Source organism: Malaya genurostris, chromosome 3, assembly GCF_030247185.1.
Source record: "Malaya genurostris strain Urasoe2022 chromosome 3, Malgen_1.1, whole genome shotgun sequence".
Classification (NCBI taxonomy): Eukaryota; Metazoa; Arthropoda; class Insecta; order Diptera; family Culicidae; genus Malaya; species Malaya genurostris.
In genome coordinates, this window is record NC_080572.1 from 52,705,602 (window position 1) to 52,732,295 (window position 26,694).

General features: G+C 39.5%; 1 protein-coding gene across 1 annotated transcript; it reads left to right on the top strand.

The window, feature by feature from the left end:
* Nucleotides 1-457: 457 nt before the first annotated feature.
* LOC131436454 (uncharacterized) lies at nucleotides 458-25,424 on the top strand. Its single transcript, XM_058605180.1, has 4 exons — nucleotides 458-879; nucleotides 16,165-16,261; nucleotides 16,329-16,539; nucleotides 22,118-25,424. Exons 1-4 carry the CDS (start codon nucleotides 838-840, stop codon nucleotides 25,074-25,076), a joined length of 3,309 nt encoding a protein of 1,102 aa, XP_058461163.1. The 5' UTR covers nucleotides 458-837; the 3' UTR covers nucleotides 25,077-25,424.
* Nucleotides 25,425-26,694: the final 1,270 nt, after the last annotated feature.

Here is a 26,694-nt window from a genome sequence, read left to right on the forward strand (position 1 = left end):
TTATAATTTATAGAAGGTAATCGTTTGGTTCAAATAATATTTCCGAGTAGATTTCATAATTAATGACGAGTTACCTAAGATGATATTTAAGCTATAAGAGAATATGTTTTAATAAATTCAAAACGTTGTGACTATGTTAGAATTAAATTAGGATAAGAATATTATGTAAAAGTGATGCTACGGCGAAGAAAAACTTATGTAAACTGCCTTAAGAAATAAACGTATTTATGAAAAAAAAATGGTTAAACGACACTTTTCTCGGGTTGCTCACGTTCCTCCCATCTTCTCTGGTAGATCGACTGAGGCGTGTCCAAAATGTGTTAGTTTCTCTGCCGGGTAAACGATGCTGTTTCAGTCGCTTGAGTAGGTTTGCATAAAAAGCAGCTTTTGGAGCTCTTATCTTTCTCTTTCCTGTTCTCTTTTGATACGTTTTGTTGTCGTGCTAATGACTTTCTTGGGCAACGTTCTTTCCTCTCGAGTCTTACCACACATTATCGATTCAAAAGCTTTCTTCGCTGTGCGATCGCATTTTGTTGTTCTCTGTCATACGGTCAGTGTGTGCTTTTTCAACGGAATTTATAATTTTTCTCATCTTCGGCTGGATTCTCGATCAAGCTGAGAAAAGAAAATTATTATCGCTTGTCGAGTTCTCGTTGCAAAACGTTGATGACCAGGTTGTATAAGTAAGTCGCTATCCGTTGGTCAACATTTCGGCAAACTTTTCAGTGTTTCGACAAGCACCGGTAAGAGTGGAGCTAAGTTTTTAATCCTCCGTTCCATTGTTAAGTTTATCGATGTTGTAAACGTAAATGTGTTGGAGTTGCAACTCATGATAGAATGGCACCGAAACTATCAACGATGAGGTATCTAATTTTGATGGTAAGTATCTGCTATCTGTTTGTAATTATTGTTTTCAACTTTTTGTGTGGCTATATTGAGAATATATTGACAAACGCAAAATAGATGGATAACAATTCGGTGGAAGAAAGCTTTTACTAAAAATATGTTATTTCACATAAACGATCATCATGTTGATAGTGAAAAAAACTTTATCAGATTGATTCAAATAGCTATATTTTGTTATCTGTTATTTGACACCACGGTTCTGTTAAACCAAATGGCACATTTTATGGAACTCGTACATATTTATATTCGTGATTATTATATTCGTTAAAATGTGGTTTTATTATGTTGTTGATTGTTTAAGTTTACCGTTGTTGCGTCTTTGTTGATGTAATATTAACACTCAAACCTTTAACCATGAATTTAAGTAGGTATTTGTGACCTAAGATGAAAACCATCGAATCCAAACGTTTAAATAGCTTCAATGATTCGGTTTGTGAGACTGCTAATATCGCCATCGATCATAACGTAAGCTCAAGGGTGGGGGCTCCTCTAATCATCTCAACTACATCACTCATTTCATATATAAAACCAGTTAGTTAAAGTAAGATCTGATGAGTTCCCTGCTCAATGCATTGGCTAAAAGGAAGAAATGAAATGAAAATTGCTGCATTCGCTATGAATTTTTGCGTTGTCATAACAGAAATATGGTCAATTTTCATATTAAATTTTCTGTGAAATTGTTTTTTATAGCCCAAACGATTCCAAATTTATGGCAATCAGTTTGTTTTAGATCGCTACATACTCAGTTAAATAATACGTTCTATCGGCTTATACAATGATTAAATTGCCCCAAAGATATATCCAAAGTGAATCAATAATATAATCGGAAAAAGTTTCGATGCTTTCATTTAGGACTTTTTCAAACCTAACTGTGAAGAAATCATGAACAGTACAATTTTACAATATTTACTGGATTATGACCATTTTTAGCAATCATACTTCAATCCTGAAATATTTGCTATCCGACCTCGCTACTACTAATTTTGATTAGCTAAGCTCTAGAATATAACTTTAAATATATCGAGCAAATTAAGTAGACCTACACACTTAATTTCGTTCGGTAATTCTTGCCTCTTTTGACGAGTTTTGAACAGCCGAACTACCGAATATTTCCATTCTACTGATATGTCACCACAAATGAACATTTGTTGACAGCAGTACCTCAAGGTACCGCAGTGATAAAACGTGAATTTTACCGATAAAATCACTTACCGAGATTTGAACAGCTGAGGTCGGTAATCCAATTTAAGTGTGTAAACAGTAGAAATGGAGCTTGAGCTTGAGCGACCACCCCTGGTTGCTACTCCGTTACTGATCGGGATTAGCTGAAATTGTACAGGGAATTTCTAGATGATCCGACCTGGGATTGGTAAATCATCCTTCAATGTACATCTTCTGGTAATCCCAGAATTCATTGATCAGTACCGGCGCCGGCCAGGCCCGAACGTAGATCGTCTAAGGAATGGAGAGGGATGTTAGTCCAACACTTGTTGTTACTAGAGGCCGTATATACTACTGCGCACTCCACAAGTGTCACGGGAGAAGGATATTTGTTAGTAAAAAATTCAGTATTGGTATTATTCGCGCGCGTTGATTCATTGCTTTGACATATTCTAAACAGTTGTTATAAAATCATTTTAAATCGCCAAATAGAGGTCAACAGATTTCACACACGTCTTGATTCTTTATTATTTCCGATTTATTATTTTAATTTTTTATTAAAATTATTAATTGATTATATTGGTTGATCTGGGCAGCCGGCTACCGAGAAAAATATAAATTTATTGTTTGAAATATTAATATCAAGTACACTAAGTTCTTTTTTTATGCGTTTTTTTATGCGACTTTTTTAGCCGAATTTTCAGAATTATGCGGTTTTTTATGCGAATTTTCAGAGTTATGCGGTTTCCTTTCTGCGTTTTTTTTATGCAAAGTTTCAGAGTTAGGCGGTTTTTATGCGATGTTTCAGAGTTATGCGGTTTTTCTTATGCGAATTTTAAGAGTTATGCGATTTTTTATGCGTTTTTTAATGCGGTACGTAAACTCGAAAAAAGAAGAAAAAAAGAAAAAAGACTTCAGTGTATTTCTTTTCTATGCATTCAATATACCGATATATGTTATCTCTGTTATTAGCTATGTAATATCAACGGATTTGCGCAATAGTTGTTTTTTATCATTCAATTTATAATCCTGAAAGACAATCAATAACATGGAAGAAGAAAACATTCTAAATAAAACTTTTCTTCTAAGCTGGGCGGAAATAATAGAAGTAAAACGTTGAAAAGGAAAAAGTAACTCCTGCAATTGTCGCCTTTTACGACATGGAAGCAGGAACCCAGTGGATCTATTCTTGGTTCATTTATTTTTCCGCCGGATTCCACACGGCATCTAGGCTGGTACTGTCCGGAGAGAGCTAATAGGTACTATCAATCTCCTAGTGGACCCCAACCCCTGACCTAAACAGTAGAAATGGAAGATTCTTAAACTCGAACTCGACCCGTATCTGATTAAAAATTGAAATCTACACCCGTACTCGACTCGATCCCTGGGAAAACAGTTTTTAGTTTGAAAAATAACTTACAGAAAAACTACAAGGATCAACCCAATGGGGCTGTTCGAGCCATTGATGTGGAACAAGGCAACCAAAATTTGTAATGATCGACATTTTCAATCAAATAAGTTCAATCAATCGTCACACTTTTGAATCCGCAATCGCACGAGAGTCTGCTTACACATTTGAATTGGTTTACCGATATCACCTGTTCCATCCTCGTTAGCAGATTTTTTCAGTAAAATTAATATTTCATCACAGCGGTACCTCAATATACTGCTGTCAACAAATGTTTATTTTTGCTGATATATCAGTAGAATGAGAACGTTCGGTAGTTCGGCTGATCTAAACTCGTCAAATGATGAAAAAATATCGAATGAAATTTAGTGTGTAGATTAATCTTGGCACGCTACAGGTAGGACTGAAACGTTAGCTATAATTTCGCTTATATTTCTAGATTCGCGTGCTTCCAACAACATCGCTTTAGCATCGATTGACCAATCAGAGCGATGCTTTCCCATTGATATATCGCTTATTCCTTCAAAACCGTCGATTCTGGCGAAATCAGGTATGCCGGAGATTTTTAGCAGACAAAATAGGACACTGTTAGCTATTAATCAATATTTCAATGATAAATAATTGAAAATACATGGCTATGATCATTCAAATCGATACGTAGAAATATTTCCAATCAATTGGTGTAATAATATTACTGATTGAAATGAGACTGAATGAGCTGTAAGTGTTCAAAAGCTGACCACATTTCTATTTGTATTTACCTATGATTTTTTAATGTGCACCCCTATATAGAAAACAAAGATGTGTTCCACATCGAAAATATAAAATCGGCGTATAGACATTTGTCAAAACGACAAATTTCTATGAAATGATTTCTGCGAATTGGCCGCATGAAATGTACAATGCCTTCATAGACTTTTATTCAATGAGAACTTCGGTTCCGTGGTTAACGTGTGCAGTTATGAAATGCACATATGAGAAATTGTTCAAATGGGTAGAAAGTTTTGGATGAAACTTTGTCCATATTTTAGGTGTGGTGAACCATTTGTTATGATTAATTATATTTCAGACCGATTTTCAAAAAGAGCGAATATATTTTGCACGTTCTTTCTTTATACGAAACCAATTGGGCACTCTCAAAAACATTCAGCTAAAATGGTTGGTTGCTATCACAAAATTTCCTAATGGATCAATCTTTCAAATGAATCTATGCTAGTTGAAATTGGTTTATCGCGAAGCTGAGTCGAAAGGTATATTGCACTAGGGGTCTCCGATCAAAAGTCGGTGTTTCAGCAATCTATATCCTTCCTATAGAGAAAGGTGAAAAACGTCACTTCAATATTGTTCATAACGGTAACTTATTGTTTAATTATAATAACTGTACAAACATATCCCCGGGTTCAATGTGTATGTCGTTGCTCATACAAGTCTGTTGTCGAATGTTCAAATATTTGTTCTCTACGCTAAGAATCGGCTAATTGTAATTACCGATATTAATCGGTGAATATTTAATAAAGATTTAAATCTTCATTTTTTTTTAAATTTTTGTTGAACATGTCTTGACCTGTACAAAGGTAAGAATATTAAACGCAAATTACATACATTATTTTTGAATGGAAAGGATTATAAAATAGTTTTCGCTATCTGATGCATTGGCTCTAGGAGTAAGATGATGTTCGGTGCATTCGCATGGATGTATTGCACATTTATCGAGCTAAGTATGCTGTTATGTGATATTGTATCCGATTTTATCACAATTCGTTGATTAAAAGTAACGTAATCTGCAAAATAACGTGTTGACTCTACTAAAGCGATGACTAGGGTAACAGAGGTATTTTGGCCACTTCATATATTTTGGCCCACCTAACAAACTTTATCAATTTCATCGGATTTTATCGATGTTAAGTAACCCATGGTGCATCAATTTGAAGCTAATCACATTAAATTACCTATTGTGGAAGGGGTTTTCAAAGATATTATAACATTTGGGGGATATTTTTACAAAGTGGGCCAAAATAAAATCAATCTTAAAGTGGGCCAGAATACCTCTGTTACCCTATTGGTACATGTGCGATAAACACTTACAACAATTACAGGACATTAAAAAATGCTTGAGTCTCAGATGTCAGTGACACGTCAACGTGATATTTATAACGCCTAAATGTATTCATCACCATGACAGAGTTTCTTCTATAGAACCACAGGCGCATCAGACAAAGTAGTTGACACTATGGGCTGATTTGGGATGCGGAAACAAAAAAAAGTTAATGTACCAACAAAGAATATATCAAAATTTTATTCATCTTTCCATGATGATCGATAAGTTTAGCATTTGATTTTATCAAGAAAAAAATTGTGCTCACTTGTTGAGGGTTTCAGCAGAAGTCAGCTCAAATTACAACGCAATGGAGAAGTGTATTTCCAGTATGCTGCCCATTTTGTGTATTGAAGAAACCTGCCAACCTTGCTGTGCTTGCTACGCTGCTCAAGTGGCGAGCATTGAATTTAGCAATAGTGATAATTTTTTGAGCTAGCTTGAAAATTTGACAAAATTTTCCAGTTGTCATATTTTTATTTGGATCTACATATAGAAAGATGTTAAAATTGGATTACAAAAATCGACGGTACATATTTCAGTGACTTTTAGGAACATATTTGATGAATATTAATAATGAAAATCTTCAATGAAAGAATAAATTCGAAAAAATGGAGGTTTAATGCTATTTACGAACCTGTGAAATTCTTAGCTTATGATGTAAGTTTTAGAAGTCTAGTTAATAAATCATGAGCGAGATTATTCACTTTCTGTTTTTTTATGTACGACCGAATCAAATTTGTCGTGTACACATAATTTCAAATTTTATTCGGAAGTTTCAGGTGTCTAAGATTGTTTTCAACCATAGATTTAATGATTTCTGCTGTTCAAAATTCGGTAAAAAATTGCCGAAATCTGCGAAGTTTTCTAAGTACGTTTACACTTTTAATTTTGGTAAGATGTCAAACAACTATCGAACTGTTCTGCCTACACCGACAGAGAGTTCCCCGACGATGGAAGTTCTCCCGAAACCGACGTTTTCGATACCCGTCTACGGCCCGACCGTAAGGATGCCTGGGTCGATCCAGTGATGCCGGTTGGAGGATGGCTTCCGGTTCACTGGTGCCCCGACTATCTTAACGGTGCTACGCCACGATCTACTCGTCTAGTCCCCGATGAAAGATCTAGACTACACCGACGGAGAGTTCCCCGGCGAAAGAGGCTCTCCCGACACCGAGTACCCTGTTGCACCACTCGGGACACACGAGAGAGTGCCGAGGTCGGTCCAGCGATTCCAGTTGGAGCATAGCTTCTGGTTGGCTGGCGCCCCGACGACACAAGTCGGTGTTGTGGTGGCTACTCGACTAGTCCCCGCCGAAGGATCTAGCCTACCGCGACAGAGAGTTTCCCGACGCTGGAAGTTCTCTCGAAACCGACGTTCCGAAACCGGTTTACGACGAGCCTACTCAACTAGCCCACGGTGGTAGGTCTAGCCTACCCGACGGAGAGTTTCCCGGCGAAGAAACCTGTCCAGAAAACCGAGCCACATTCCACACGCTTCGTCCGTCTTCTTAGGGTGCCGAAAACAGTCCGGCATTTTTCGTCTTTGGACCTAGGTCATTTGACGCTGCTCTTCTCGCCAACTCCTCTGCAGTGTGGACATAATCTGAACAACTGTCCGGTTCACCGCGTTCCATTTTCCTTCGTCACTGCACATCCTTTGAACGATGTTCTCCACACTGACATCGGCGCCAACGATGGCAGTCATTTCGCTACGCGGTTGGATAAACCGTGGACAGCTGAATATTACGTGCTCCGGCGTTTCTTCTGTTTCCTGGCACTCAACACACAACGGCGACCTCGCGTGGCTAAATCTGTGCAAATATTGCTTAAAACAGCCATGTCCAGACAGGAATTGCGTCAGTTGAAAGTTTACCTCGCCGTGCACTCGGGTTGTCCAAACCGACAGGTTAGGAATTAATCGATGCGTCCACCTTCCCTTCTCCGCGTTGTCCCACTGCTGTTGCCATTTAGTGAGCGTATTGGCTCTCTCTCTGCTCCGGGCTCTTCCTGTGCCTTGATCCCTGTAGCATAGGCTATCCTCTTCCAGTAGCAGACAGATGGGGATCATTCCGGCTATCACGTGCACAGCGTCTGACGATATTGTTCGGTACGAACTTGTCACGCGCATTGCCATCCGTCTGAAAGTGCGGTTCAACTGGGCTCGGTTCCTTGCTGTTGTCAATGCCATCGACCACGCTGGAGCTGCGTATCGTACGATCGATGATGACACGCTCGCCAGTAACCTCCTCTTGCTACTGACAATCGCGGAATTATTGGGCATAATCCGAGATAACGCCAATATCACCTTCATTGCCTTCTTGCATATGTAGTCAACGTGACTATTAAAGTTCAGTCGATCGTCCAGTATAGCGCCCAGATGCTTGACCTCACGCTTCGAATTGATGATGCATTCACCGACCGAGATGCTCGCATGTTGCACCGCCTTTCGGTTGCTGATGATGACCATTTCAGTCTTTTCATGTGCCAGCACAAGCTTCTTTTCCCGCATCCAATTCTCAACGACGTCTACTGCCTCCATGGCGAGAACCTCCACCTCTTCTCGAGACTCGCCGATTACTAGGAGCGCCACATCATCCGCAAAGCCGACAATCCTAACTCCCCTGGGCAGATTTAGCTTCAGCACTTCGTCGTACATAATGTTCCACAACGTGGGACCCAGTATGGATCCCTGTGGAACGCCAGCCGTGACAGACATATTTACGTATCCGGCGTCTGTCTCGTATATCAGCGTCCGGTTCTGAAAATAACTTTTCAGAATCTGACATAGGTACTCTGGTATCCTCAACCTGTGCAGAGAGTCGGCTATTTCTACCCAGCTGGCACTGTTGAAAGCGTTTTTCACGTCCAATGTGACCACCGCACAGTAGCGGTTTCCCCTTTTCTGCTGCTTCTGGGCCTTTTCCATGGTTTCCATGACCACTCGTATGGCTTCTACAGTGGACCTGCCTTTCCGGAATCCGAACTGCATGTTCGACAGACCGTTCTCGCTCTTAGTGTACTTCGTGAGCCTGTTAAGGATCACTCTCTCCAGCAGTTTTCCGACTGTGTCCAACAAGCATATAGGCCTATATGCTGACGGATCGCCGGGTGGTTTGCCTGGCTTTGGTAGCAGCACCAGCTTCTGCCGCTTCCAGATGTCAGGGAAACTACCATCCTCCATGCATTTTTGGAATGTAGTCCTGAACATGTCTGGATTCTCCAGAATCGCAGCTTTAAGGGCCACATTTGGAACCCCGTCCGGGCCTGGAGCCTTCTTCACCGGTAAGGCTTTCGCTACAGCAATCAGCTCCTCGTTTGATACTCGGATTTCGTCGCCGCGGACATCCTGTACGTCGTACAGTACTGGCGGCCATATCGTAGGCTCATGCTTCGGGAACAGGGTCTCGATAATAGTTTTCATCCTTTCCGGGCACCTATCCGGTGGAACTGCTGGACCTTTCATCTTTGCCATGGCCATCTTATAGGCATTACCCCACGGATTCTCGTTGGCGTTGTTGTTCAGCTCTTCTAAACACTCTTTCTTGCTGAGCCTGATTGCCTTGTTGAGTGCGGCTCTTGCTATTCTATAGGGCAACCTTCTTTCCTCCCTTTCGCCGCTGTTTCTAGCTCTCTGCATCCTTCTCCTGGCATGTAGACAACGTGTCCGCAGGTCAGCGATCGTCGAATTCCACCAGTACGCCGGACGTCGCCCATTTCTGGGTTTTCCCATTCTAGGCATGGTTGCATCACACGCACGTGATAGTGTTGCAGTCAGCTCTTCCGCGCTGAGGTTTATTGTGTTGCGCTCGAGCCTCAGTGCTTCCACAAATACGTCCTTGTTAAAGTTCGCTGTTTTCCACTTTCGCTCACCAAACTGCGTTCTGCTTGATTCCACCTGCGAGTCGCGTCCAACACAATACCGGATCGCTTGGTGATCGCTGTGGGTGTATTCTTCGCACACTCTCCAGTGCATGCTCCTTATCATACCCGGGCTGCAGAAAGTGACATCTATGATGGACTCTCTACCATCCTTACGGTAGGTGGTAGTGGTACCGTCGTTGGCAAGATCTACGTTCAGCTTAGCTAGGGCCTCCAGAAGACTGCTTCCCCTTGAGTTCGTGAGGCGGCTGCCCCATTCGACCGCCCAGGCATTGAAGTCACCAGCTACTACTACTGGTCTTCGGTCGGTTAGCTCTTCCGTTAGTTTGTCCAACATCCGGTTGAACTGTTCGATCGTCCATCGTGGAGGTGCATAACAACTACATATGAAGACTCCGTTGATTTTGGCTATAACAAACCCTTCATCTGCGCAGTGCACCACTTCTTGAATGGGGTATTTTCCCACTGCCCATATCGCTGCTGTTTTGGCTCCGTCTGATGTCCAGTTTCCATCTCCGGGTGGAATTTGGTATGGCTCCGAAATTATCGCAACATCGCATCTATGTTCCGCAACAGATTGCCGCAGAAGATGTTGTGCCGTATCACAGTGGTTGAGGTTAATTTGCACTACCTCCACTGGGACTTCGTTGCACTCGCTCGTTTGAAGGCCGGGCATCTGCTACCGCCTGTAGGATGTTTGTTATCCCCCGTGGCAGCGCAAATTAGGCATTTCGGAGGCTTCGTGCAATCCTTTGCCTTGTGACCTTTCTCGCCACACCTTCTGCATAGTTTGCTCCTATCCGGCCCTTGACAGTTCCGTGCGAAGTGACCAAAATCCAGACACTTGAAGCACACGTCCGGTAGCTGGGAAACGCTCAGTGGACACACAGACCAACCCACACATATTTTCTCCACTTTCAACGCTTTATTAGCTGCATCTACTGGCAGCTTAATTAAGGCTACCTTGGTGCCGTCAGGTCCATTCCTGATACGGATGGTCATCTGGACCTCTCCTAGCTCGCATTGCTCCTTCAGGGCTAATTTTACCTCCTTCTCCGTAGTAATCTCGTCCAGATCTTTACACCGGAGAGTCGCTTCCGGGCACAAGGCTCTTACTTCCACCTTGTTTCCGAGGGCTTTCTCGGTAAGCTCCTTGTACGAGATGCTGCCTGCTTTGGGGTTTCTTTTCAGCTCGAGAAGCATCTCACCATTACGAGTGCGCCTGACCTTTTGCACGTCCTTCCCTAGCTCCTTAAGATCCGGGTTCATCCGCATAGCGCGTAGGACTTCGGCGTACGAGTCGTCGCTCGCTTTGACGATGAGAGCCTCGCTCTTATTCCTCGTCCTGACGACCTTACGTTTTTTGGGCGGGTTTTTTTTGCTCGCTTTCTCCTTTTTTTTGCCGACGACCTGCCATTCAGTGCGGCTGTTTACCGCGTCGGTTGCTTCTGGTGGTAGTTTAGCTCCAGTGACACGGGCATCCTTGTGTCTCTTGGGACCACCTGGTCTCCAGGCGATGCCCTTGGCCTCTTTGGTGTGAAGAAGGGCGTGGACTGCACCCCAGGGGGAACACTACTCGCCGTGTTGACCTCCCTCGTAACTGTGTCGGCTTCTGCCCTTTGCATTTGCGCTGCGCGACGTGCCTCTAAAGCAGTTTTCGCCGCTAACAACTCCTTCTCCCCAGCTTCTGCTCTCTGCACTACGTTTTTCCACTCCTTTACAGCAGAACCAAGAGCGCCTTGGAGCTTAATCACCAACGCCTTGATGTCTTTGTGCACGTTACTTCTCTTATCCACATATTCGTGCAGCTCGTCCACCAACTTTTTCGCTGCCTCTACCCTCGGTGGTTGTGGTGGTTTCGTCCACGCGCTATACTGCTGCTGACCCTGCTGCTGAGCCTGCTGCTCGTTCGTGTGCTGCTTTTGCACCTGCTGGGTTTGCGGCGGCGGTGTCCTCACCAAGCCACTCTTAACAAACGGATTTGTCACTTCTTTCTCAACTTCGATTTCGATTACTTCCATTCTTTAGGGTCCCCACTCCGGGCCGCTATCTCCACTCGTTGTAGTAGTCGCTTATGATCCCTAGGTTATCTTTGCGAGCAGGGAGGCCTAGCGAGGGTTGAACACGTGTCCAGAGCCGGATCAGCGTAAGCCAGGAGTGCTCTCAACTGGGCCTACTACCCACCTTAATTGGTGCGAGTATTGAACGTACCCGGAGGCCTGCCAAGGTTTTAACGGGACGGAGGCAGACGTACTGTTGGCCCGCTCGCCGTTTCAAGTCGGTATCACCCTTCCTTACTCAGGGAACAGAACAGCACGAATGTCAGCCCATCATCGTCATCCGATCCGTTATCCGCATCATGTCCGTTGTTGTTCGCCGTGGCCAGTATATAATAATCAGGGTCTTACTGGTATCGAACCTGATGTGCCGGTTGGCACTCCTGCTGGGCTTGTGTGCTTTGAGCGGTACACAGTCGCTTTGCTAGGGCCTACTTGCGGATACATGCAGCTTTTTATAGAAGTTCAACAGAGCCCACTGCCGAACCCCACCACATCCTAGGCAGGCCCCCTAACTCGCAGTGGCCATGGGGAGGGGTCGTTAAGCCCTTGGACTAGTCCCTGCTGCCCTGCTGTGTGTGTGTGTGCGTGTGTGTGTGTGTGTGTGTGTGAGTGTGTGTGTGTGTGTGTGGGTGTGTGGGTGTGTATGTGTGCCTATGTGTGTATGTAACATTTTTTACACTAACTTTTCTCGGAGATGGCTGAACCGATTTCCACAAACTTAGATTCAAATGAAAGGCCTTGTGGTCCCATGAAACATTCCTGAATATTATTTGGATCCGACTTCTGGTTCCGGAGTTATGGGGTAAAATGTACAAAATAATGAAATTATGTTTTCTAGCTTTTCTCATAAATGGCGCGACCGATTTTCACAAACTTAGGTTCAAATGAAAGGTCCTGTGGTCCCATACGTAATTCCTGAATTTCATCCGGATCCGGAAATATAGGGTAAAGTGAGGGGCGAAAACGCGTAAAAAGTTTTCTAAATCGACCTCGAAACTTCTCCAATAGATAGTTTTTATCAGTAGGCGGTCAAACAAACTGATTTCGATTATTCTTTCAAGAATCGAAGTAAATTATTTTGAAGAATACCACGTATTATATATGACAGTATGATAGATATGAGAAACCATGATCGAAATCGATCATTTCTTTTTGTGCGTCAGACGTGACGCTAGATCAGTAATCACATTCAGTTTCTGAATAACGGAATTGAATTCTAAAACACAATTTCACGGAATATTATCAATTAAAATTAAGAAATATCCAGTGGATTCTTCAATATTCATTAGCCGTTAAAAAAATGTAAATTTTAATCGAGAATATTTAAAAAAATTTACTTCCTAAACGTACTGTCCTCAGGTCTTAATTTCAGGTTTCAAACTTAGTTTCATAATTCAGTTTAGTTCCGTAATACAGAATTTAAGAACTAAGACCCTGCAACTGTATTCTATTTCTGAATTCCAGAAGAAGATTTTTGTAACAAGATTTTTTTTTGACTAGATTTAGTTTCTCAATTTATGTTCAAAACTGGGATTCAGTATTCTGATTTGGAAATTTAACTTCAGAAACTGGATCAAAATTCATGATATGAATTTTAGATGTGGATTCTGGTGCTACATTTTAAATTTGAGTTTTGGAATTGACTACTGAATCAGAATCCGGAATTCCGTTTGTGAATTGAATTCCGGAATTCAGCTTTAGAACTTTATTCATAAACTTAGTTGTAGAATTCATTTCCAGAATTCAGTGTCTGCATACTAGAACTAAACTTGGATTCGGATTCTGGAACAGAATGCAGTTTCATACTTGAGGATCGGAATCGAAGATCAGAATTCAATTATGGAACTAAATTCCGAACCTAAAATCTGAAAAGTCTGAAAAGTTCAAAGTGAACAGAATTCTTGATTCTGAGCCTGTTTCAGTTTCCGAATCTAGATTTTTGATTCAGTTCCTTTTCCCGAGTCCTGGTCCAGAATTCAAATTTTAGTTATGGTAATATATACCCAAATGTTAAAAAAATACGTTTTTGAGCAGCTAGTAGAAAGAACTAAATGGATTTAAATAGAACAAATATTCCATTTAATTCCACTATATTAAAAAAAATTAACTATTTAGCAACAAATGTCACGAGATATTCGACTTAGTGTGTATGTGTGTGTTGTAACAAAAATGTGCAATCGATTTTATTGGAGATGGCTGGAAAGATTTCTACAAACTAAGATTCAAATGAAAGATCTCTTGGTCTCATAGGTTGCTATTGAATTTTACTCGGATCGAACTTTTAGTAACGGAGTAAAATGTGTCAAAAAATTTAAAAAAAGTGCACTAAACTTCGATTCAAATTTAAGACCTTATAGTCTTATTGAAATTTCACTTGGATCTTCCGGCGCTGGAGTCATGAGGTAAAATGTGCATTATGAACAAAAAAGTGCATTTGATTTTCTCAGACGCAAATAAAAGGGTCAACGTATATAGAAATAAACTGCTTTTAACATTTGTTCGGATCGGACTTCCGGTTCCGGAACAACAGATGAGGTGTGTTCAAAATTTTGAACCGTCATTTAGACGGTTCAAAATTTAGACGGCGAAAGCGCAAAAATCGAAGAACTTGTATTAACTTGGATCAATACTGTTACAAATTGAAAAGGTTACGCTAATGTATGCCCGGACAAACTTTTTTATTTTATTCAATATTGAAAGAAAAGTGTTTTGAAGATACCCCTTAATATCAATGAAAACATGAGTCGTATGAGAAGGTATGATCAAATTCAATTTCAATTCCGCGAATGTTATCAAATAAGCGATGAAAGAGTTGAAGCTTGCATTGATTCATTCTGAATTGACCCGATTGAATCTATCTAAATTTGTGTCAAAATTGGCTAAATGAAAAAAAATTACATTATAAGCGTCATTAGGTGGATTAGGAAAAGGTTATTAGTATTAAAATAGTCAATCTACTCAAAACAAAAAAATATAGGAAAATTCTGGATTCTGTTTTACTTGAACAGTAACGGATGTTTTTGATGGTCAACGATTTATGGTCCGTTATCAAAGTAAATTTGTTTCCATTTAAATATGAACGATATTTTTCGACAGCCCAATTGATCGCCAGCGCTCGTGAGTTGAGGCTAGAGCAGTCTCATTCACTTGGTAGATACTGTACTGTGTTCCAGACAGAAATCTACGCGATTTTGTGTGGAATACAATCGGCACTTCAGCAGAGAATCTGTGGCAAACGAATTTATTTTTGTTCCGACCGTCAGGCAGCTTTAAAAGCACTCAGCTCGAATGATTCACGGTCGAATCTGGTGATCGTATGTTGAACTCAAATTGAAGACCATAGCATTTCAAATGCTATTTACTTCTTATGGGTACCCAGTCATTCTGGTATTACTGGAAATGAATGGGTTGATGAGTTGGCTAGAGCTGGTACAACGAATGATTTCGTTGGTCCTGAACCAGCTTTACCACTTTCTACTAGCTGGATAAAGCACAAGATTTGTTCTTGGGCTGCATCCAAACATGCTAGCAACTGGCGCAGCTTGCAAACTTGAGCTCAGACGATAGCATTTTTACCAGATTTGAATTTGAAAATGTCAAAGTGTATACTGCATTTTTCCAAGCATCATTGTAGTATTCTGGCCAGAGCTCTGACTGAACATTGCAAACTCAATTATCGCATGGCTACTATTAAACGTGCTGAGTATTATTCGTGTGATTTGTGTGAATGCGATTACGGTACTTCATATCATCTGATAAGTAACTGTCCCGCATTGACGTAACTACGTATCCGGGTTTATGGTTCTCCATACATGGTTGAGTCTGTGTATGCGGAGCTAAAATTAAAGGATATTCTATCGTTTCTCACCCAATGCAGTAAGGAGGTATAGTCAGAAGGATTTACCGTTCTTCCTGCAGTGAATGAATCCTTTCTGTATTCACCTTAAATAGGTTTTAGCAGATTGTTTGGCATCTTTTATGGGGTGCGAATTTACTTCTGCTCGTACATACTGTTAATCGTTCTGCAATCTTCCGGGAACTCAGAATGGTGTGGCTTTTGTAAAATTTGTAAATCCTCTCGGGGGTTGCAGGTTTTATGAACTGTGCATTTTAGCACCTGCAGATCGTTCAGCATCCTTTCTGGGATGGAGAACGATTTGTTTCTTTATGTTTTGTGCTGTTTTCCCACCTCACCCATTTTCGTTCCATGTTTCTTTTATCCTTCCCTTCCCATCAGGAAATTGATGAGAAGCTACGACAACGCACAAATCTTCAAATAACTAGGGGAACGTGCCACTTGAGCCAATTAGTTCTGATTCCTGATTTGTGTAGCGACAAATTGAAAAGTAGTTTGCTAACTATTATCTGATCTCATGGAAATGAATTATAGGCTTTATTCTATAAAAAATGGCAGTCGTAGAATTGAAACTCCAGTTTGTATGATTTATATAAGTAATTTTAATTTGTGCCCCGGTTTGTTTCATTCACCAGTATTGTCAAAGCCATCAATTCTGTCGATGTGTTTGAATTACCATTTAGTAATATCAAACTGTTGCATATAATCCAAACAAATGCTGCATTTGTAGCCTAGATTATTTTGTATGCGGTTTTACAATAAACTGTTTGTGTTGTATTTTTCCTCCTCCTGTCAGGCCCTTTTCGGACTCGTCTTATCGGTGGATTCATTTGATGGCGCTCGTCGCCGACTACGATCGGACGTGTTGTACAACGAGAGGAACCACAAACAAGGTAGGTTAAATAATTATATGAAGTTGTTACTAAAATGAATAATTAATCAACTTTCAACATTTTGCAGGCCAGTACAAGTACGGTTACGCGGTAAAACAGGGTGAAACGCAGTTCCATCACCAGCGCTCCCGAGATGGAGCTATGTATGGTTGCTACGGTTATGTGGACCCTCGGGGAAAGCTTTCCATAACCCACTATCTGGCTGACATGGCTGGGTACCGACTAGTGAATTTAGTGAATCCAGACAGAACGTTGATTGAGCGACTGAAAAATCTAGGGTAACCGTACTCCTACTTATCTATATTGCACTCATCGTCTCATATTTTAAAACCACAGAACACAGACATACAGGCTCGCTTACTGCACTGTGAGTAATATTTTGTTTGCTTGGGTGGTGCTTCCACATCAAGCAAATATTTGTGTTACTGTTAGTTGAAATCACATGTTTATTTTTGTTTCATTCCGATTTAAGCGACATCGAAATAAAAAGCGCTGCAGTGGGAAAATTTCTGTAATAAACACAATTAAAACCAATTCTTGCGCTCGGTAAAGTAATATTCCGAGACAGATCGGTAACAAACAGTTTGGCTGATTGCTCAGTAATCAATATTATGTTAAGCAAGGCCGAAATATTTCTGACGAAATATTGCGGAGAAATTTTTCGGGTAACATTGGCGGGTACGAGTCATTCAAAAACTACTGTCCCAATTTTTTTTTCAAATTTTGCACAAGCTTTACACATGTAAAGTACCAAACCCCAACGTTTTCCTTTTCGTTGTTTGTCACTTTGGGGAGATTTTACAGCTACTTTTAAGGCGGATTTTTTAGATATTTATCAATTTGTCAATTCGGAAAACTAGAACGATCAACCCCTTTGGGTTGTTCGAACAATAGATGTGGAAAAAGGCAACCAACATTTGAATAATAATTTCAAAAGAACAGAAAACAAACAATTTTTCAAAATAAACGTCATAATACTTAATCATTGTTATACTATTGTACAAGAGCCACAACGCCAATCCCTTATATTGCGTTCGAGCTTTCATACAATGGTAATTCACGTGTGCAAAGTCGTGCGCAACGGTAATTTTTAACAGATTTTTACTTCAAAGCTTTACACAGCTTTTGTCGTGAATACGACTTACTTTACTATGGGGTGCCTTTTCAAAATTTACCCTCTGAGAGAGTGATAAGTTTTTGATCGTGAATATCTCTTGTTGTATCTAACGAATCAACATAATTTTTGCTACATGCCATCGGAAATATGATCACAATTTTATGATAAAATTTTCAGTTGTGTGACATAATCTCAAATAGTTCAAAATTAAACTTTTCTGAAATGTTTGGTATAAACGAGTATCAAAGAGGATAATTCATATGGCGCGTTTGCCTTTCTCGTATTTTGAAAGCTCATAGCTCAGTGATCTGTGGAAGGATTTATATAATCTAACTACCAATAGAATCGAAATTTTTCAACTTAAACGTGTATAGCAAGAGCATTGAAGTATTTCAATAGTACACTATTGAAAAACCTATCTCATTTGACCCATGTCAACACCAGCCAATCAGAACGCGTTCTGAGGAAGAGAAGAAAATAGCTGCTGCTGTACAACAAATCGTTCAAGAAAAATGTTTCCAAAAGTGGTGAATATCGTAGTGAGTTCCTCAATTTGGTCCTTCTGAATGCTAGAAACGAATCCCTACAGCATATTGATAGTCTCTTTCAATAAATTATGCAAATCCGAAATGAAATAATCGACATTGAAATTCTATATGCGGCTATTTTTATAGCCGTTAGGACCGCCCATTAGTGAAAAAGCTACAAACGAAATCACACAAAAGGAAATCTCTTAACAAAAATTGAATCAGTTTGGATTCTATCGCCACTGCGAGCAGATGTGTTTTGTGTCGTCTGCACAGCTAGTTTCGCTTTCGACAAGAGCGATTACGTCACAGCTGCCAGTCATTTCGATGGATGAAAAAGCAACGTTGGAGAGCATTATAAAAAATCAGCCGTTCTAAAGGCTCTAAAATTTTTCTAAAGAACTATTAGGATTTGTTTTTCGCAAATCGCAGGTAATTATCCTCAGTTTAGTGCAAATCAAGAACAATTTGGTTAGATTTGTGCACTTTTCGCTGTGTGAAATTCACAGTAATCGAGATCAAGTGAAGCCTTTTTTTGAGAAAAATGTTCCGAGTTTAATATCGTAGAGAATTCCGCAATTTGACCCTTCTGAATGCTGGAAATTAATCCCTACAGCATATTGATAGTTTTTTTCAAAAAATTTTGCAAATCCGAAATGAAATAATCGACATAAAAATTCTGTATGCGGCTATTTTTATAGCCGTTAGGACCGCCCATTAGTGGAAAAGCTACAAACGAAATCAAATAAAAGGAAATCTCTTAACAAAAATTGAATCAGTTTGGATTCTATCGCCACTGCGAGCAGATGTGTTTTGTGTCGTCTGCACAGCTAGTTTCGCTTTCGACAAGAGCGATTACGTCACAGCTGCCAGTCATTTCGATGGATGAAAAAGCAACGTTGGAGAGCATTATAAAAAATCAGCCGTTCTAATGGCTCTAAAATTTTTCTAAAGAACTATTAGGATTTGTTTTTCGCAAATCGCAGGTAATTATCCTCAGTTTAGTGCAAATCAAGAACAATTTGGTTAGATTTGTGCACTTTTCGCTGTGTGAAATTCACAGTAATCGAGATCAAGTGAAGCCTTTTTTTGCGAAAAATGTTCCGAGTTTAATATCGTAGAGAATTACGCAATTTGACCCTTCTGAATGCTGGAAATGAATCCCTACAGCATATTGATAGTTTTTTTTCAATAAATTATGCAAATCCGAAATGAAATAATCGACATAAAAATTCTGTATGCGGCTATTTTTATAGCCGTTAGGACCGCCCATTAGTGAAAAAGCTACAAACGAAATCACATAAAGGAAACTCTTAACAAAAATTGAATCAGTTTGGATTCTATCGCCACTGCGAGCAGATGTGTTTTGTGTCGTCTGCACAGCTAGTTTCGCTTTCGACAAGAGCGATTACGTCACAGCTGCCAGTCATTTCGATGGATGAAAAAGCAACGTTGGAGAGCATTATAAAAAATCAGCCGTTCTAATGGCTCTAAAATTTTTCTAAAGAACTATTAGGATTTGTTTTTCGCAAACCGCAGGTAATTATCCTCAGTTTAGTGCAAATCAAGAACAATTTGGTTAGATTTGTGCACTTTTCGCTGTGTGAAATTCACAGTAATCGAGATCAAGTGAAGCTTTTTTTTGCGAAAAATGTTCCGAGTTTAATATCGTAGAGAATTACGCAATTTGTCCCTTCTGAATGCTGGAAATGAATCGCTACAGCATATTGATAGTTTTTTTTCAATAAATTTGCAAATGCGAAATAAAATAATCGACATTAATATTCTGTATGCGACTATTTTTATAGCCGTTAGGACCGCCCATTAGTGAAAATGCTACAAACGAAATCACGTAAAAGAAAGCTCCTAACAAAAATCTAATCAGTTTGGATTCTATCGCCAATGCGAGCAGATGTATTTTGTGCCGTTTGCAAAGCTAGTTTCGCTTCCGATAAGAGTGATTACGTCACAGCTGCCAGTCATTTCGATGGATGAATAAGCATCGTTGGAAAGCATTATAAAAAATCAGCCGTTCTAATGGCTCTAAAAGTTTTCTGAAGAACTATTAGGATGTGTTGTTCGCAAATCGAAAGAAAATATCCTCAGTTTAGTGCAAATGTAGAACAGTTTGGTTAGATTCTTGCACTTTTCGCTGTGTGAAATTCACAGTAATCGAGATCAAGTGAAGCCTTCTTTGTTTTTGCGAAAAATGTGGAAAAGGGGAATGCTTGCATAATTCATACAATTGATCAACTATTTGATATTCGGAAGTGTTAAGGAACATGTCATTTGTTTTCGTATTCACGACATCCAGTTATGTCTCTGACATTACCCACCCGCCTTTTTTGAAAAAGTTTGTACAAGCTAGCTCTCTGTGTTATAGTCTTACGTCTACGATTTTGTTGAAAGCTCAAAACTAAAAATTAATCGTGAGCATTCAAGAACTATTTTCTAATTCATTCAATTACCAAACTTTTTAGTCAACAAGCGAAGAACTTTTGATCAAAGCGTTCGCTGTCTAGATGCAACCTTCCTCTAGTATGTTTCACGTGAGACTGAAGTTTTAGAAATATTTCAGTTATATTTATAGATTCGCATGCTTCCACAGTATTGTTTTTGCATTAAACGACCAATCAGAGCGATGCTTCTTAGCTGATAAATCGCTTACTCCTTCAAAATCATCGTCTCTGTTAGGGAAATCCAGTAAACCAGCAGAGTGTCTTAGATGTTTAGCAGACAAAATATGACACTGCTCGCTATTGACCAAAATTTCAATCATATATAATTTGAAATACGTTGCTTGATATATTTAAAACGATGCGTAGAAAAATTATCAATCAAAAAGTGAAATCATATTAGTAAATGATACAAAATTGACTAAGTAGTAAGTGTTCGAAACTTGACCATATTTCTACAAGTATTATTCCTTGAATTTCTAATTTTCACTCCTAGATAGAAAACAAACATGTGTTCATATTAAAAAAGTTATTTTTCATATTCATCACCCTACGTACATTGATAATTTCAAAATCAGGATGCGATTACTGAGTTTAACAAAGCATCGTTTCGAGCAGAGTTCACTCGACCTTTGCTGATGGTCCGCCGATGGAATCGTTTGGAACAAATTGTTTCACCGAACGCCGAGTACACATTAGCTTCGCATGAACCGAGGTGACAGTTTTCGAACCTTTCGCATGTTTACGCTCGGAGAACATTTCCGAGCAAATATGCAAAACCATCGGCGTTCTGCTCGAACATTACCACCACTGGCTATGAGTACTGAGTGAATGAATTCAACCCTCGCCCGATCGCAATTGAGAAAAAACGAAAAGAGTCTGATTTAGCGTCTTTTCGGCATATGAAATCAAACAATAATTGTGTTGCCAGAGTACCGGAAACTAAAGAATGCGTAGGAGATGGGCACTGTTTTGACAAATTGGACAAATATATTTCTTAACAACAATTTATCAGTCGATGAGTAATCTGCTTATCAGTGAAGACACATGGCTCTCGAATTGTGGAATCTCTTTTATCATTGGATCGTATACTTTACATAAATTACTACGCGTGTAAGGATTAGCAAATATTTATTTCGATTTAAAAACAATAACCTTCATTTCGATTAAAAACAATAAACTTATTTTAAAGTATTTGCAAAAGTTATAATTATAATGTCTTGAGAAAAATTGAAGATACAAAGTTTAGATTTTCTCGAAAAAATCTTGTTTTCAAGTCATTCAGCACGAATTGTCATAAAACCGTAAAAAGTGAAATTAGTTATGTGCACTTAGCACAAAACCGGTACTCATGCGGTACCAAAATCCAATGTAAATCGACTTTAAGATTTTCAAAACTTTTATTGACTTTTTCCAGTATTTTTATTCAAGGTTAGACTGATTTTGTGATAACCACTGACACAATCATTTTGAAGGCTTTGTCTTTCTGCGACTGTAATCATTTGAAGAAAGTTGGTAAAATAAGTTTGGCCTTTCCAAAGGCCAGTCTTGATCATTTTTTGTAAAAATCTAGTGTAGGGGAGGCTTAAAGCTACATTGTAGACAGGATGTGTGGAACGAATGGATTTTTGTGTTCATTTTAGAACAGAATAACTTTCCATTTTAATTAATTATTTTTTATCGAGTATTTATACCCGGTTTTAACCTAGTTCGGTCGTTCACCGGGTATTTACCATTTTTATTGTTTTCGTTTCAGAACAGCGGATGACCCAATAGAACTACAAAATCTGTTTCCGAAGGAATGCTCTACAGATGGTGATATCAGAATGCTTCAGGATTCAGCTAAGCAAATGAAGGTATCGTCGCCGGCCGATTATCAATTCTCCGACTCATCGCCCCGAAGTCCGAGCAAACAGAACATGCGCAGTACACTAAAATTAGTCAATGAGGAAAATAATTCAATAGAAGAAAAAGTAGTTTTGTCTGAAGCACCGGAGACTATAACGCGATCAAAGTTGGAAAATCAATCGCAAGCTATGAACAGTAGTGATGATGAAGCGCAGTTGTTGGATTCTTCACGTGAGCGAAACTCGTCGCTTAATGAATTGACAGAAGAATCTAAAATTGATTTCGAGCAAAGCCGCCATTTCATACGATCCGATGATTTAATTGTGGAACAGCAGGATGAAATTGATCAGAGTAGAAAAACTAATGAAGTTGATCTGGTGTCTGAAGGATACGAGACGATTACGGGAAAGGAATACGTAGGGAATATGGAATCTGTGTCGAAGAATAATGAAGAACGGCTCCAACAGATCAATTATGAACTATTGGAGCAAACAACTCGAATGTCTATGGATGTTGCAGTGCAAGATAGTAGAACGAGTGGATCGGTTGAAATCGGAAATACTGAATTGGTTTATGGCAAATCGGAGTCTGATTTGATTACTCTGACTGAACCCAGCCCAGTTTTTGTGTATACCAATCAAAACCAGCCCCAACCGATAGATACAGTTGAGCACGGGAATACCGAAACAAACGCATATAGGATAGATTTAATTGCTGGAACGGAATATACTTTCGAAGAAGATGTTTCCTCGGATTATTCTTCGGAAGAAATAACGAGCGAGAGCGGCAATACCAAATTGAAGCCTTTGTCTACAGAATCTTCTCACCTTGAACAAGTTCGTTCTGGGATACTGGATGATAAGTGTATTCAATTGAATCATGCCGATATTGAAAATTTAGTCCTGGCAACTAAACTTCCTCCAGCTGATTTAATGACGCATGTGCCATTGTCAGGAAACAAAAACGAGATTACAACCAGTCCCGGGCTAGGCGATAGTACGGTTGAAGAAGACTCCTGGAGAATCAATCAAGAAGGGTCACTTAATGCATCGCCGGTTAACAATTCTGCAATTGATCAAATTGAAGCCATCAACAGCTACAGTGAATTACCTTCATATTTCATCAGCAAAAATAATGAAGAGCTCGATAATTCTATATTTTCTAAACAAATTTTGCCGAAAGCTGACAGTTTGAGTGAGAAGGAATTCATCGAATCGATGGTGGATCATAATCAAACAGTACCGGATGCTTATAGCGAAGAATCAGTTGAATTAAATAAAAATGGATCCGTAGTTAGCATACAAATACCAAGATCAGATTTGCCTAAATCTGCGATCAACGCAACATCATCTAGGGTATTTCGAGGTAACATCAAATTCGCTGACTCTACGTCAACTACAACGGAGAAAAGCGGGAAGAGTAGAACTTTTTATAGGAACAGAGGTTTATACAAAATATTTAGTTTAAAACAGTCACCTGTTACGCATGCTGTAAAGGAAGATTTTTCAGCCGATCCAAATTATGAAAACATCATGAACTATTCAACGGAAGACAGTGTAATTGGCATCGATTCATCGCAACGTTACGAACATCCACTGAGTACCGAAGTTGCACCCAACGCATCCGTAGTGAACATCTCCGAAGACAGCACAATTTCTTCGTTCATCGAACAACCTGCATTGGAATACGCTTTCAATTCGCAAGTTAGGTTTGACCGTAATCCGGAAACTAATTCGAAAATTACTACAGTTAACAATTTCGGTTCTTCTTACATACAGCCTATTGACAATCAAAATGAGTTGGATAAGTCTTCAGCTAATTTAAATCCGCAAGATTCACTTTCTGGTGTGGATCATAAGCCATATCAAGTTCACAATACATTTGTTGAGCTGAGAAAGAAAAAATTGACGCCAGGAGATTACCGTGAGGGTACAATTGCAGGATTATCACAATCCCGGATTGGTCCCTTGCCAGAATTTCAAAATCCACTAGACGATATTGACTCCGATGAAGCAATCGGCGGAAAGTGGAAGGAATTACATCGCTATGTCGACCCAAAACTACCGGCCACACCAAGGACTACGTTTGATGATATACCTGGTGGTTTAACGCTACCGTACGCATTTTTTAGTCATGTTACATCTCCGAGGCCTACGAAAAACTACCGCCCGTTCACACCTGTCTATCACTTTCAACCTACACATTCCAAATCTTCAGGTACTCTAATGGGGTCTGTTGGTGATGTCTATGATGAGATTGAAGACGAAATAGATAATCAAACTGTTTCGACATCTAAAACTTTCACACCTCCATCTGTTACGCAGCCCAGCATAACCAACTCGACCACAGTTACGGAACCATTCTCTTACTGCTATGAGATTATGTTGCACGTTCCCGTCGATGCTAGACAGATCATCATCAAGACAGATTCGTCGACATTCCGTGTTCTCGGCCAGGGAGATCCCAAAGAGCGAATTAATCTACTGGAACCAGGAGTGTATGAAGTCAACGTGGGTGCCACGAGTGCAATCCGGTTTCACCAGTATCAACGAAGACCCAATAGCAGTAGTCGGTCAAATAAGGTGTCGCTTGATCTTGGAAAAAATTTCGACTATAGTGAACTAATTCCGAAGCCTTTGTACGATCGACGTTCCTATCAACAACAACAACAAAATAAAGCGACGGCACGCGTTGCTCAGAACGGTCTTCATAACCCTTATCTGCCGGTGATGGATGTTGCTATGACTAAAGTTCCAGTGCTGGGTAGAAGCGTAGAGGAACGAAAAAAACTACCTGCGTTGACAACCGATCAGATTGCGTTACTAAATTTAGTGCCATCGTGGAAAAAAGTACTACTTCACTACTGATTGATTGCTATGCCGTCTATTTGATTGGTCAGTTCATCACGGATCTCTTATGTAAAATGATATTTGAAGATTCTCGCACTAAAGGTAGCTTCTACTTTTTTTTATTTAAAAAAAATCGTCGAAGAGGATGCAACAACATCATCGTTCGCGCTCGCTGTTTCATCGATCTTATATTTGCGTGAGAGGAAACGTCTTCAGAATCTTTGAAAGATATTGTAATATTTAATTTTATTGGATTAGTATGCTAATCGCTGATTCGATGCAGTCTGCGAGTCTTTTTCGTTCCTGAGCTGACACGGTCCGGCTGCTTGTAGAGTGTCGGTTTTTTTTGTGTGCCAATAATATAGATATGAGGAACTAAAGAATGTGTTCTGTTTGGATCATATTGCGGATCCGTAACGTTTTTGAAAGAATTCCGACCGGTGAAGAATGTTGCTCTGAATAACAAAGGACAGACTGGCCGATTGCCCTGCGGTTCCGTCAATTTGCAAATATCTTCGAGGGTGGTCTTGAACATTGATGTCTTCTTTGAAAAAAAATGTCTTCTTTTAGATTTATATAAAACTACGAGTGCTGATGTGTTCATAGAACGTTTTGTTGTTTTCTACTAAAAAGATAATGATTATTTGCGTATCGTGAAATCTCCTAACAGAAAAAAATAATTACGAATTTCATATATAGTAATTTCATACAAAAATGAAAGCCGAGGTCCGAAGAACCAAGCGCCATATACTATTCGACTCAGTTGGTCGAGATCGCAAAATGTCTGTGTGCGTATGAGACAAATACAGTAATTCCATCAGAAAAAGATAAGCGACCTCTCAGAAAATCGTAATATTTGGTACAATCATTCTATATCGAAAAATATCAGACCCGTATATTTTTATTTTGTCATTAGGGTTTTTTGGATATTTTTGAAAACTGGCTTTTTTTTCATTCATAACTTGGTAACCACTGAGCCGATTTTTTAAATGTTTGGATATGTTGTCTAGAAATTTCATAAATTTTTAGAAAATTCCATCCATTCCAACCATTCTAAACAAAATAATTGAAAATTAGCGAAGTGAAAGTTTTCGTTCATAATATTTTATAAGTTTTAAGTGATGCATTTATCAACCGTGCCCATTTAAGAACAAAATCAGAACTTTTGAACGACGTAGCCCATTTTTAAAATGTTTTGATATGTTTTGTAGAAATGCTTATATTTTCCAGAAAAATATGAAAATTAAAAAAAAATGAATTTTTGTATTTGAAAATAAGGAGTGTATAAGAGCAATTCCAGGAATGAGTAGACGAAAAAGTGACAAAATCAGAATCGACCTTCTTCGATTTGGACGAAACTTTGCACATGGCTTCAGTATGCAAACCATAAGTTTTGAACCGATTGAGAGGTCAATCCGACTCACGACTGATTTTTTGAAAAGGGCGTATGTACTTTTGCATTTCACAAAAATTGCCCTTTTCAAATCGTTGTAACTCCGTTAACCGTTAATTGTACAAAAATGACGTTCAGGAAGAAGTTGTAGGGAATCGATTGGGCACTCTAAAAAAAATATATATACTGAAAAAAAAATTTGATTTTTTTTCTCAATAATTTCAAAATGAACCAAAAAATTAA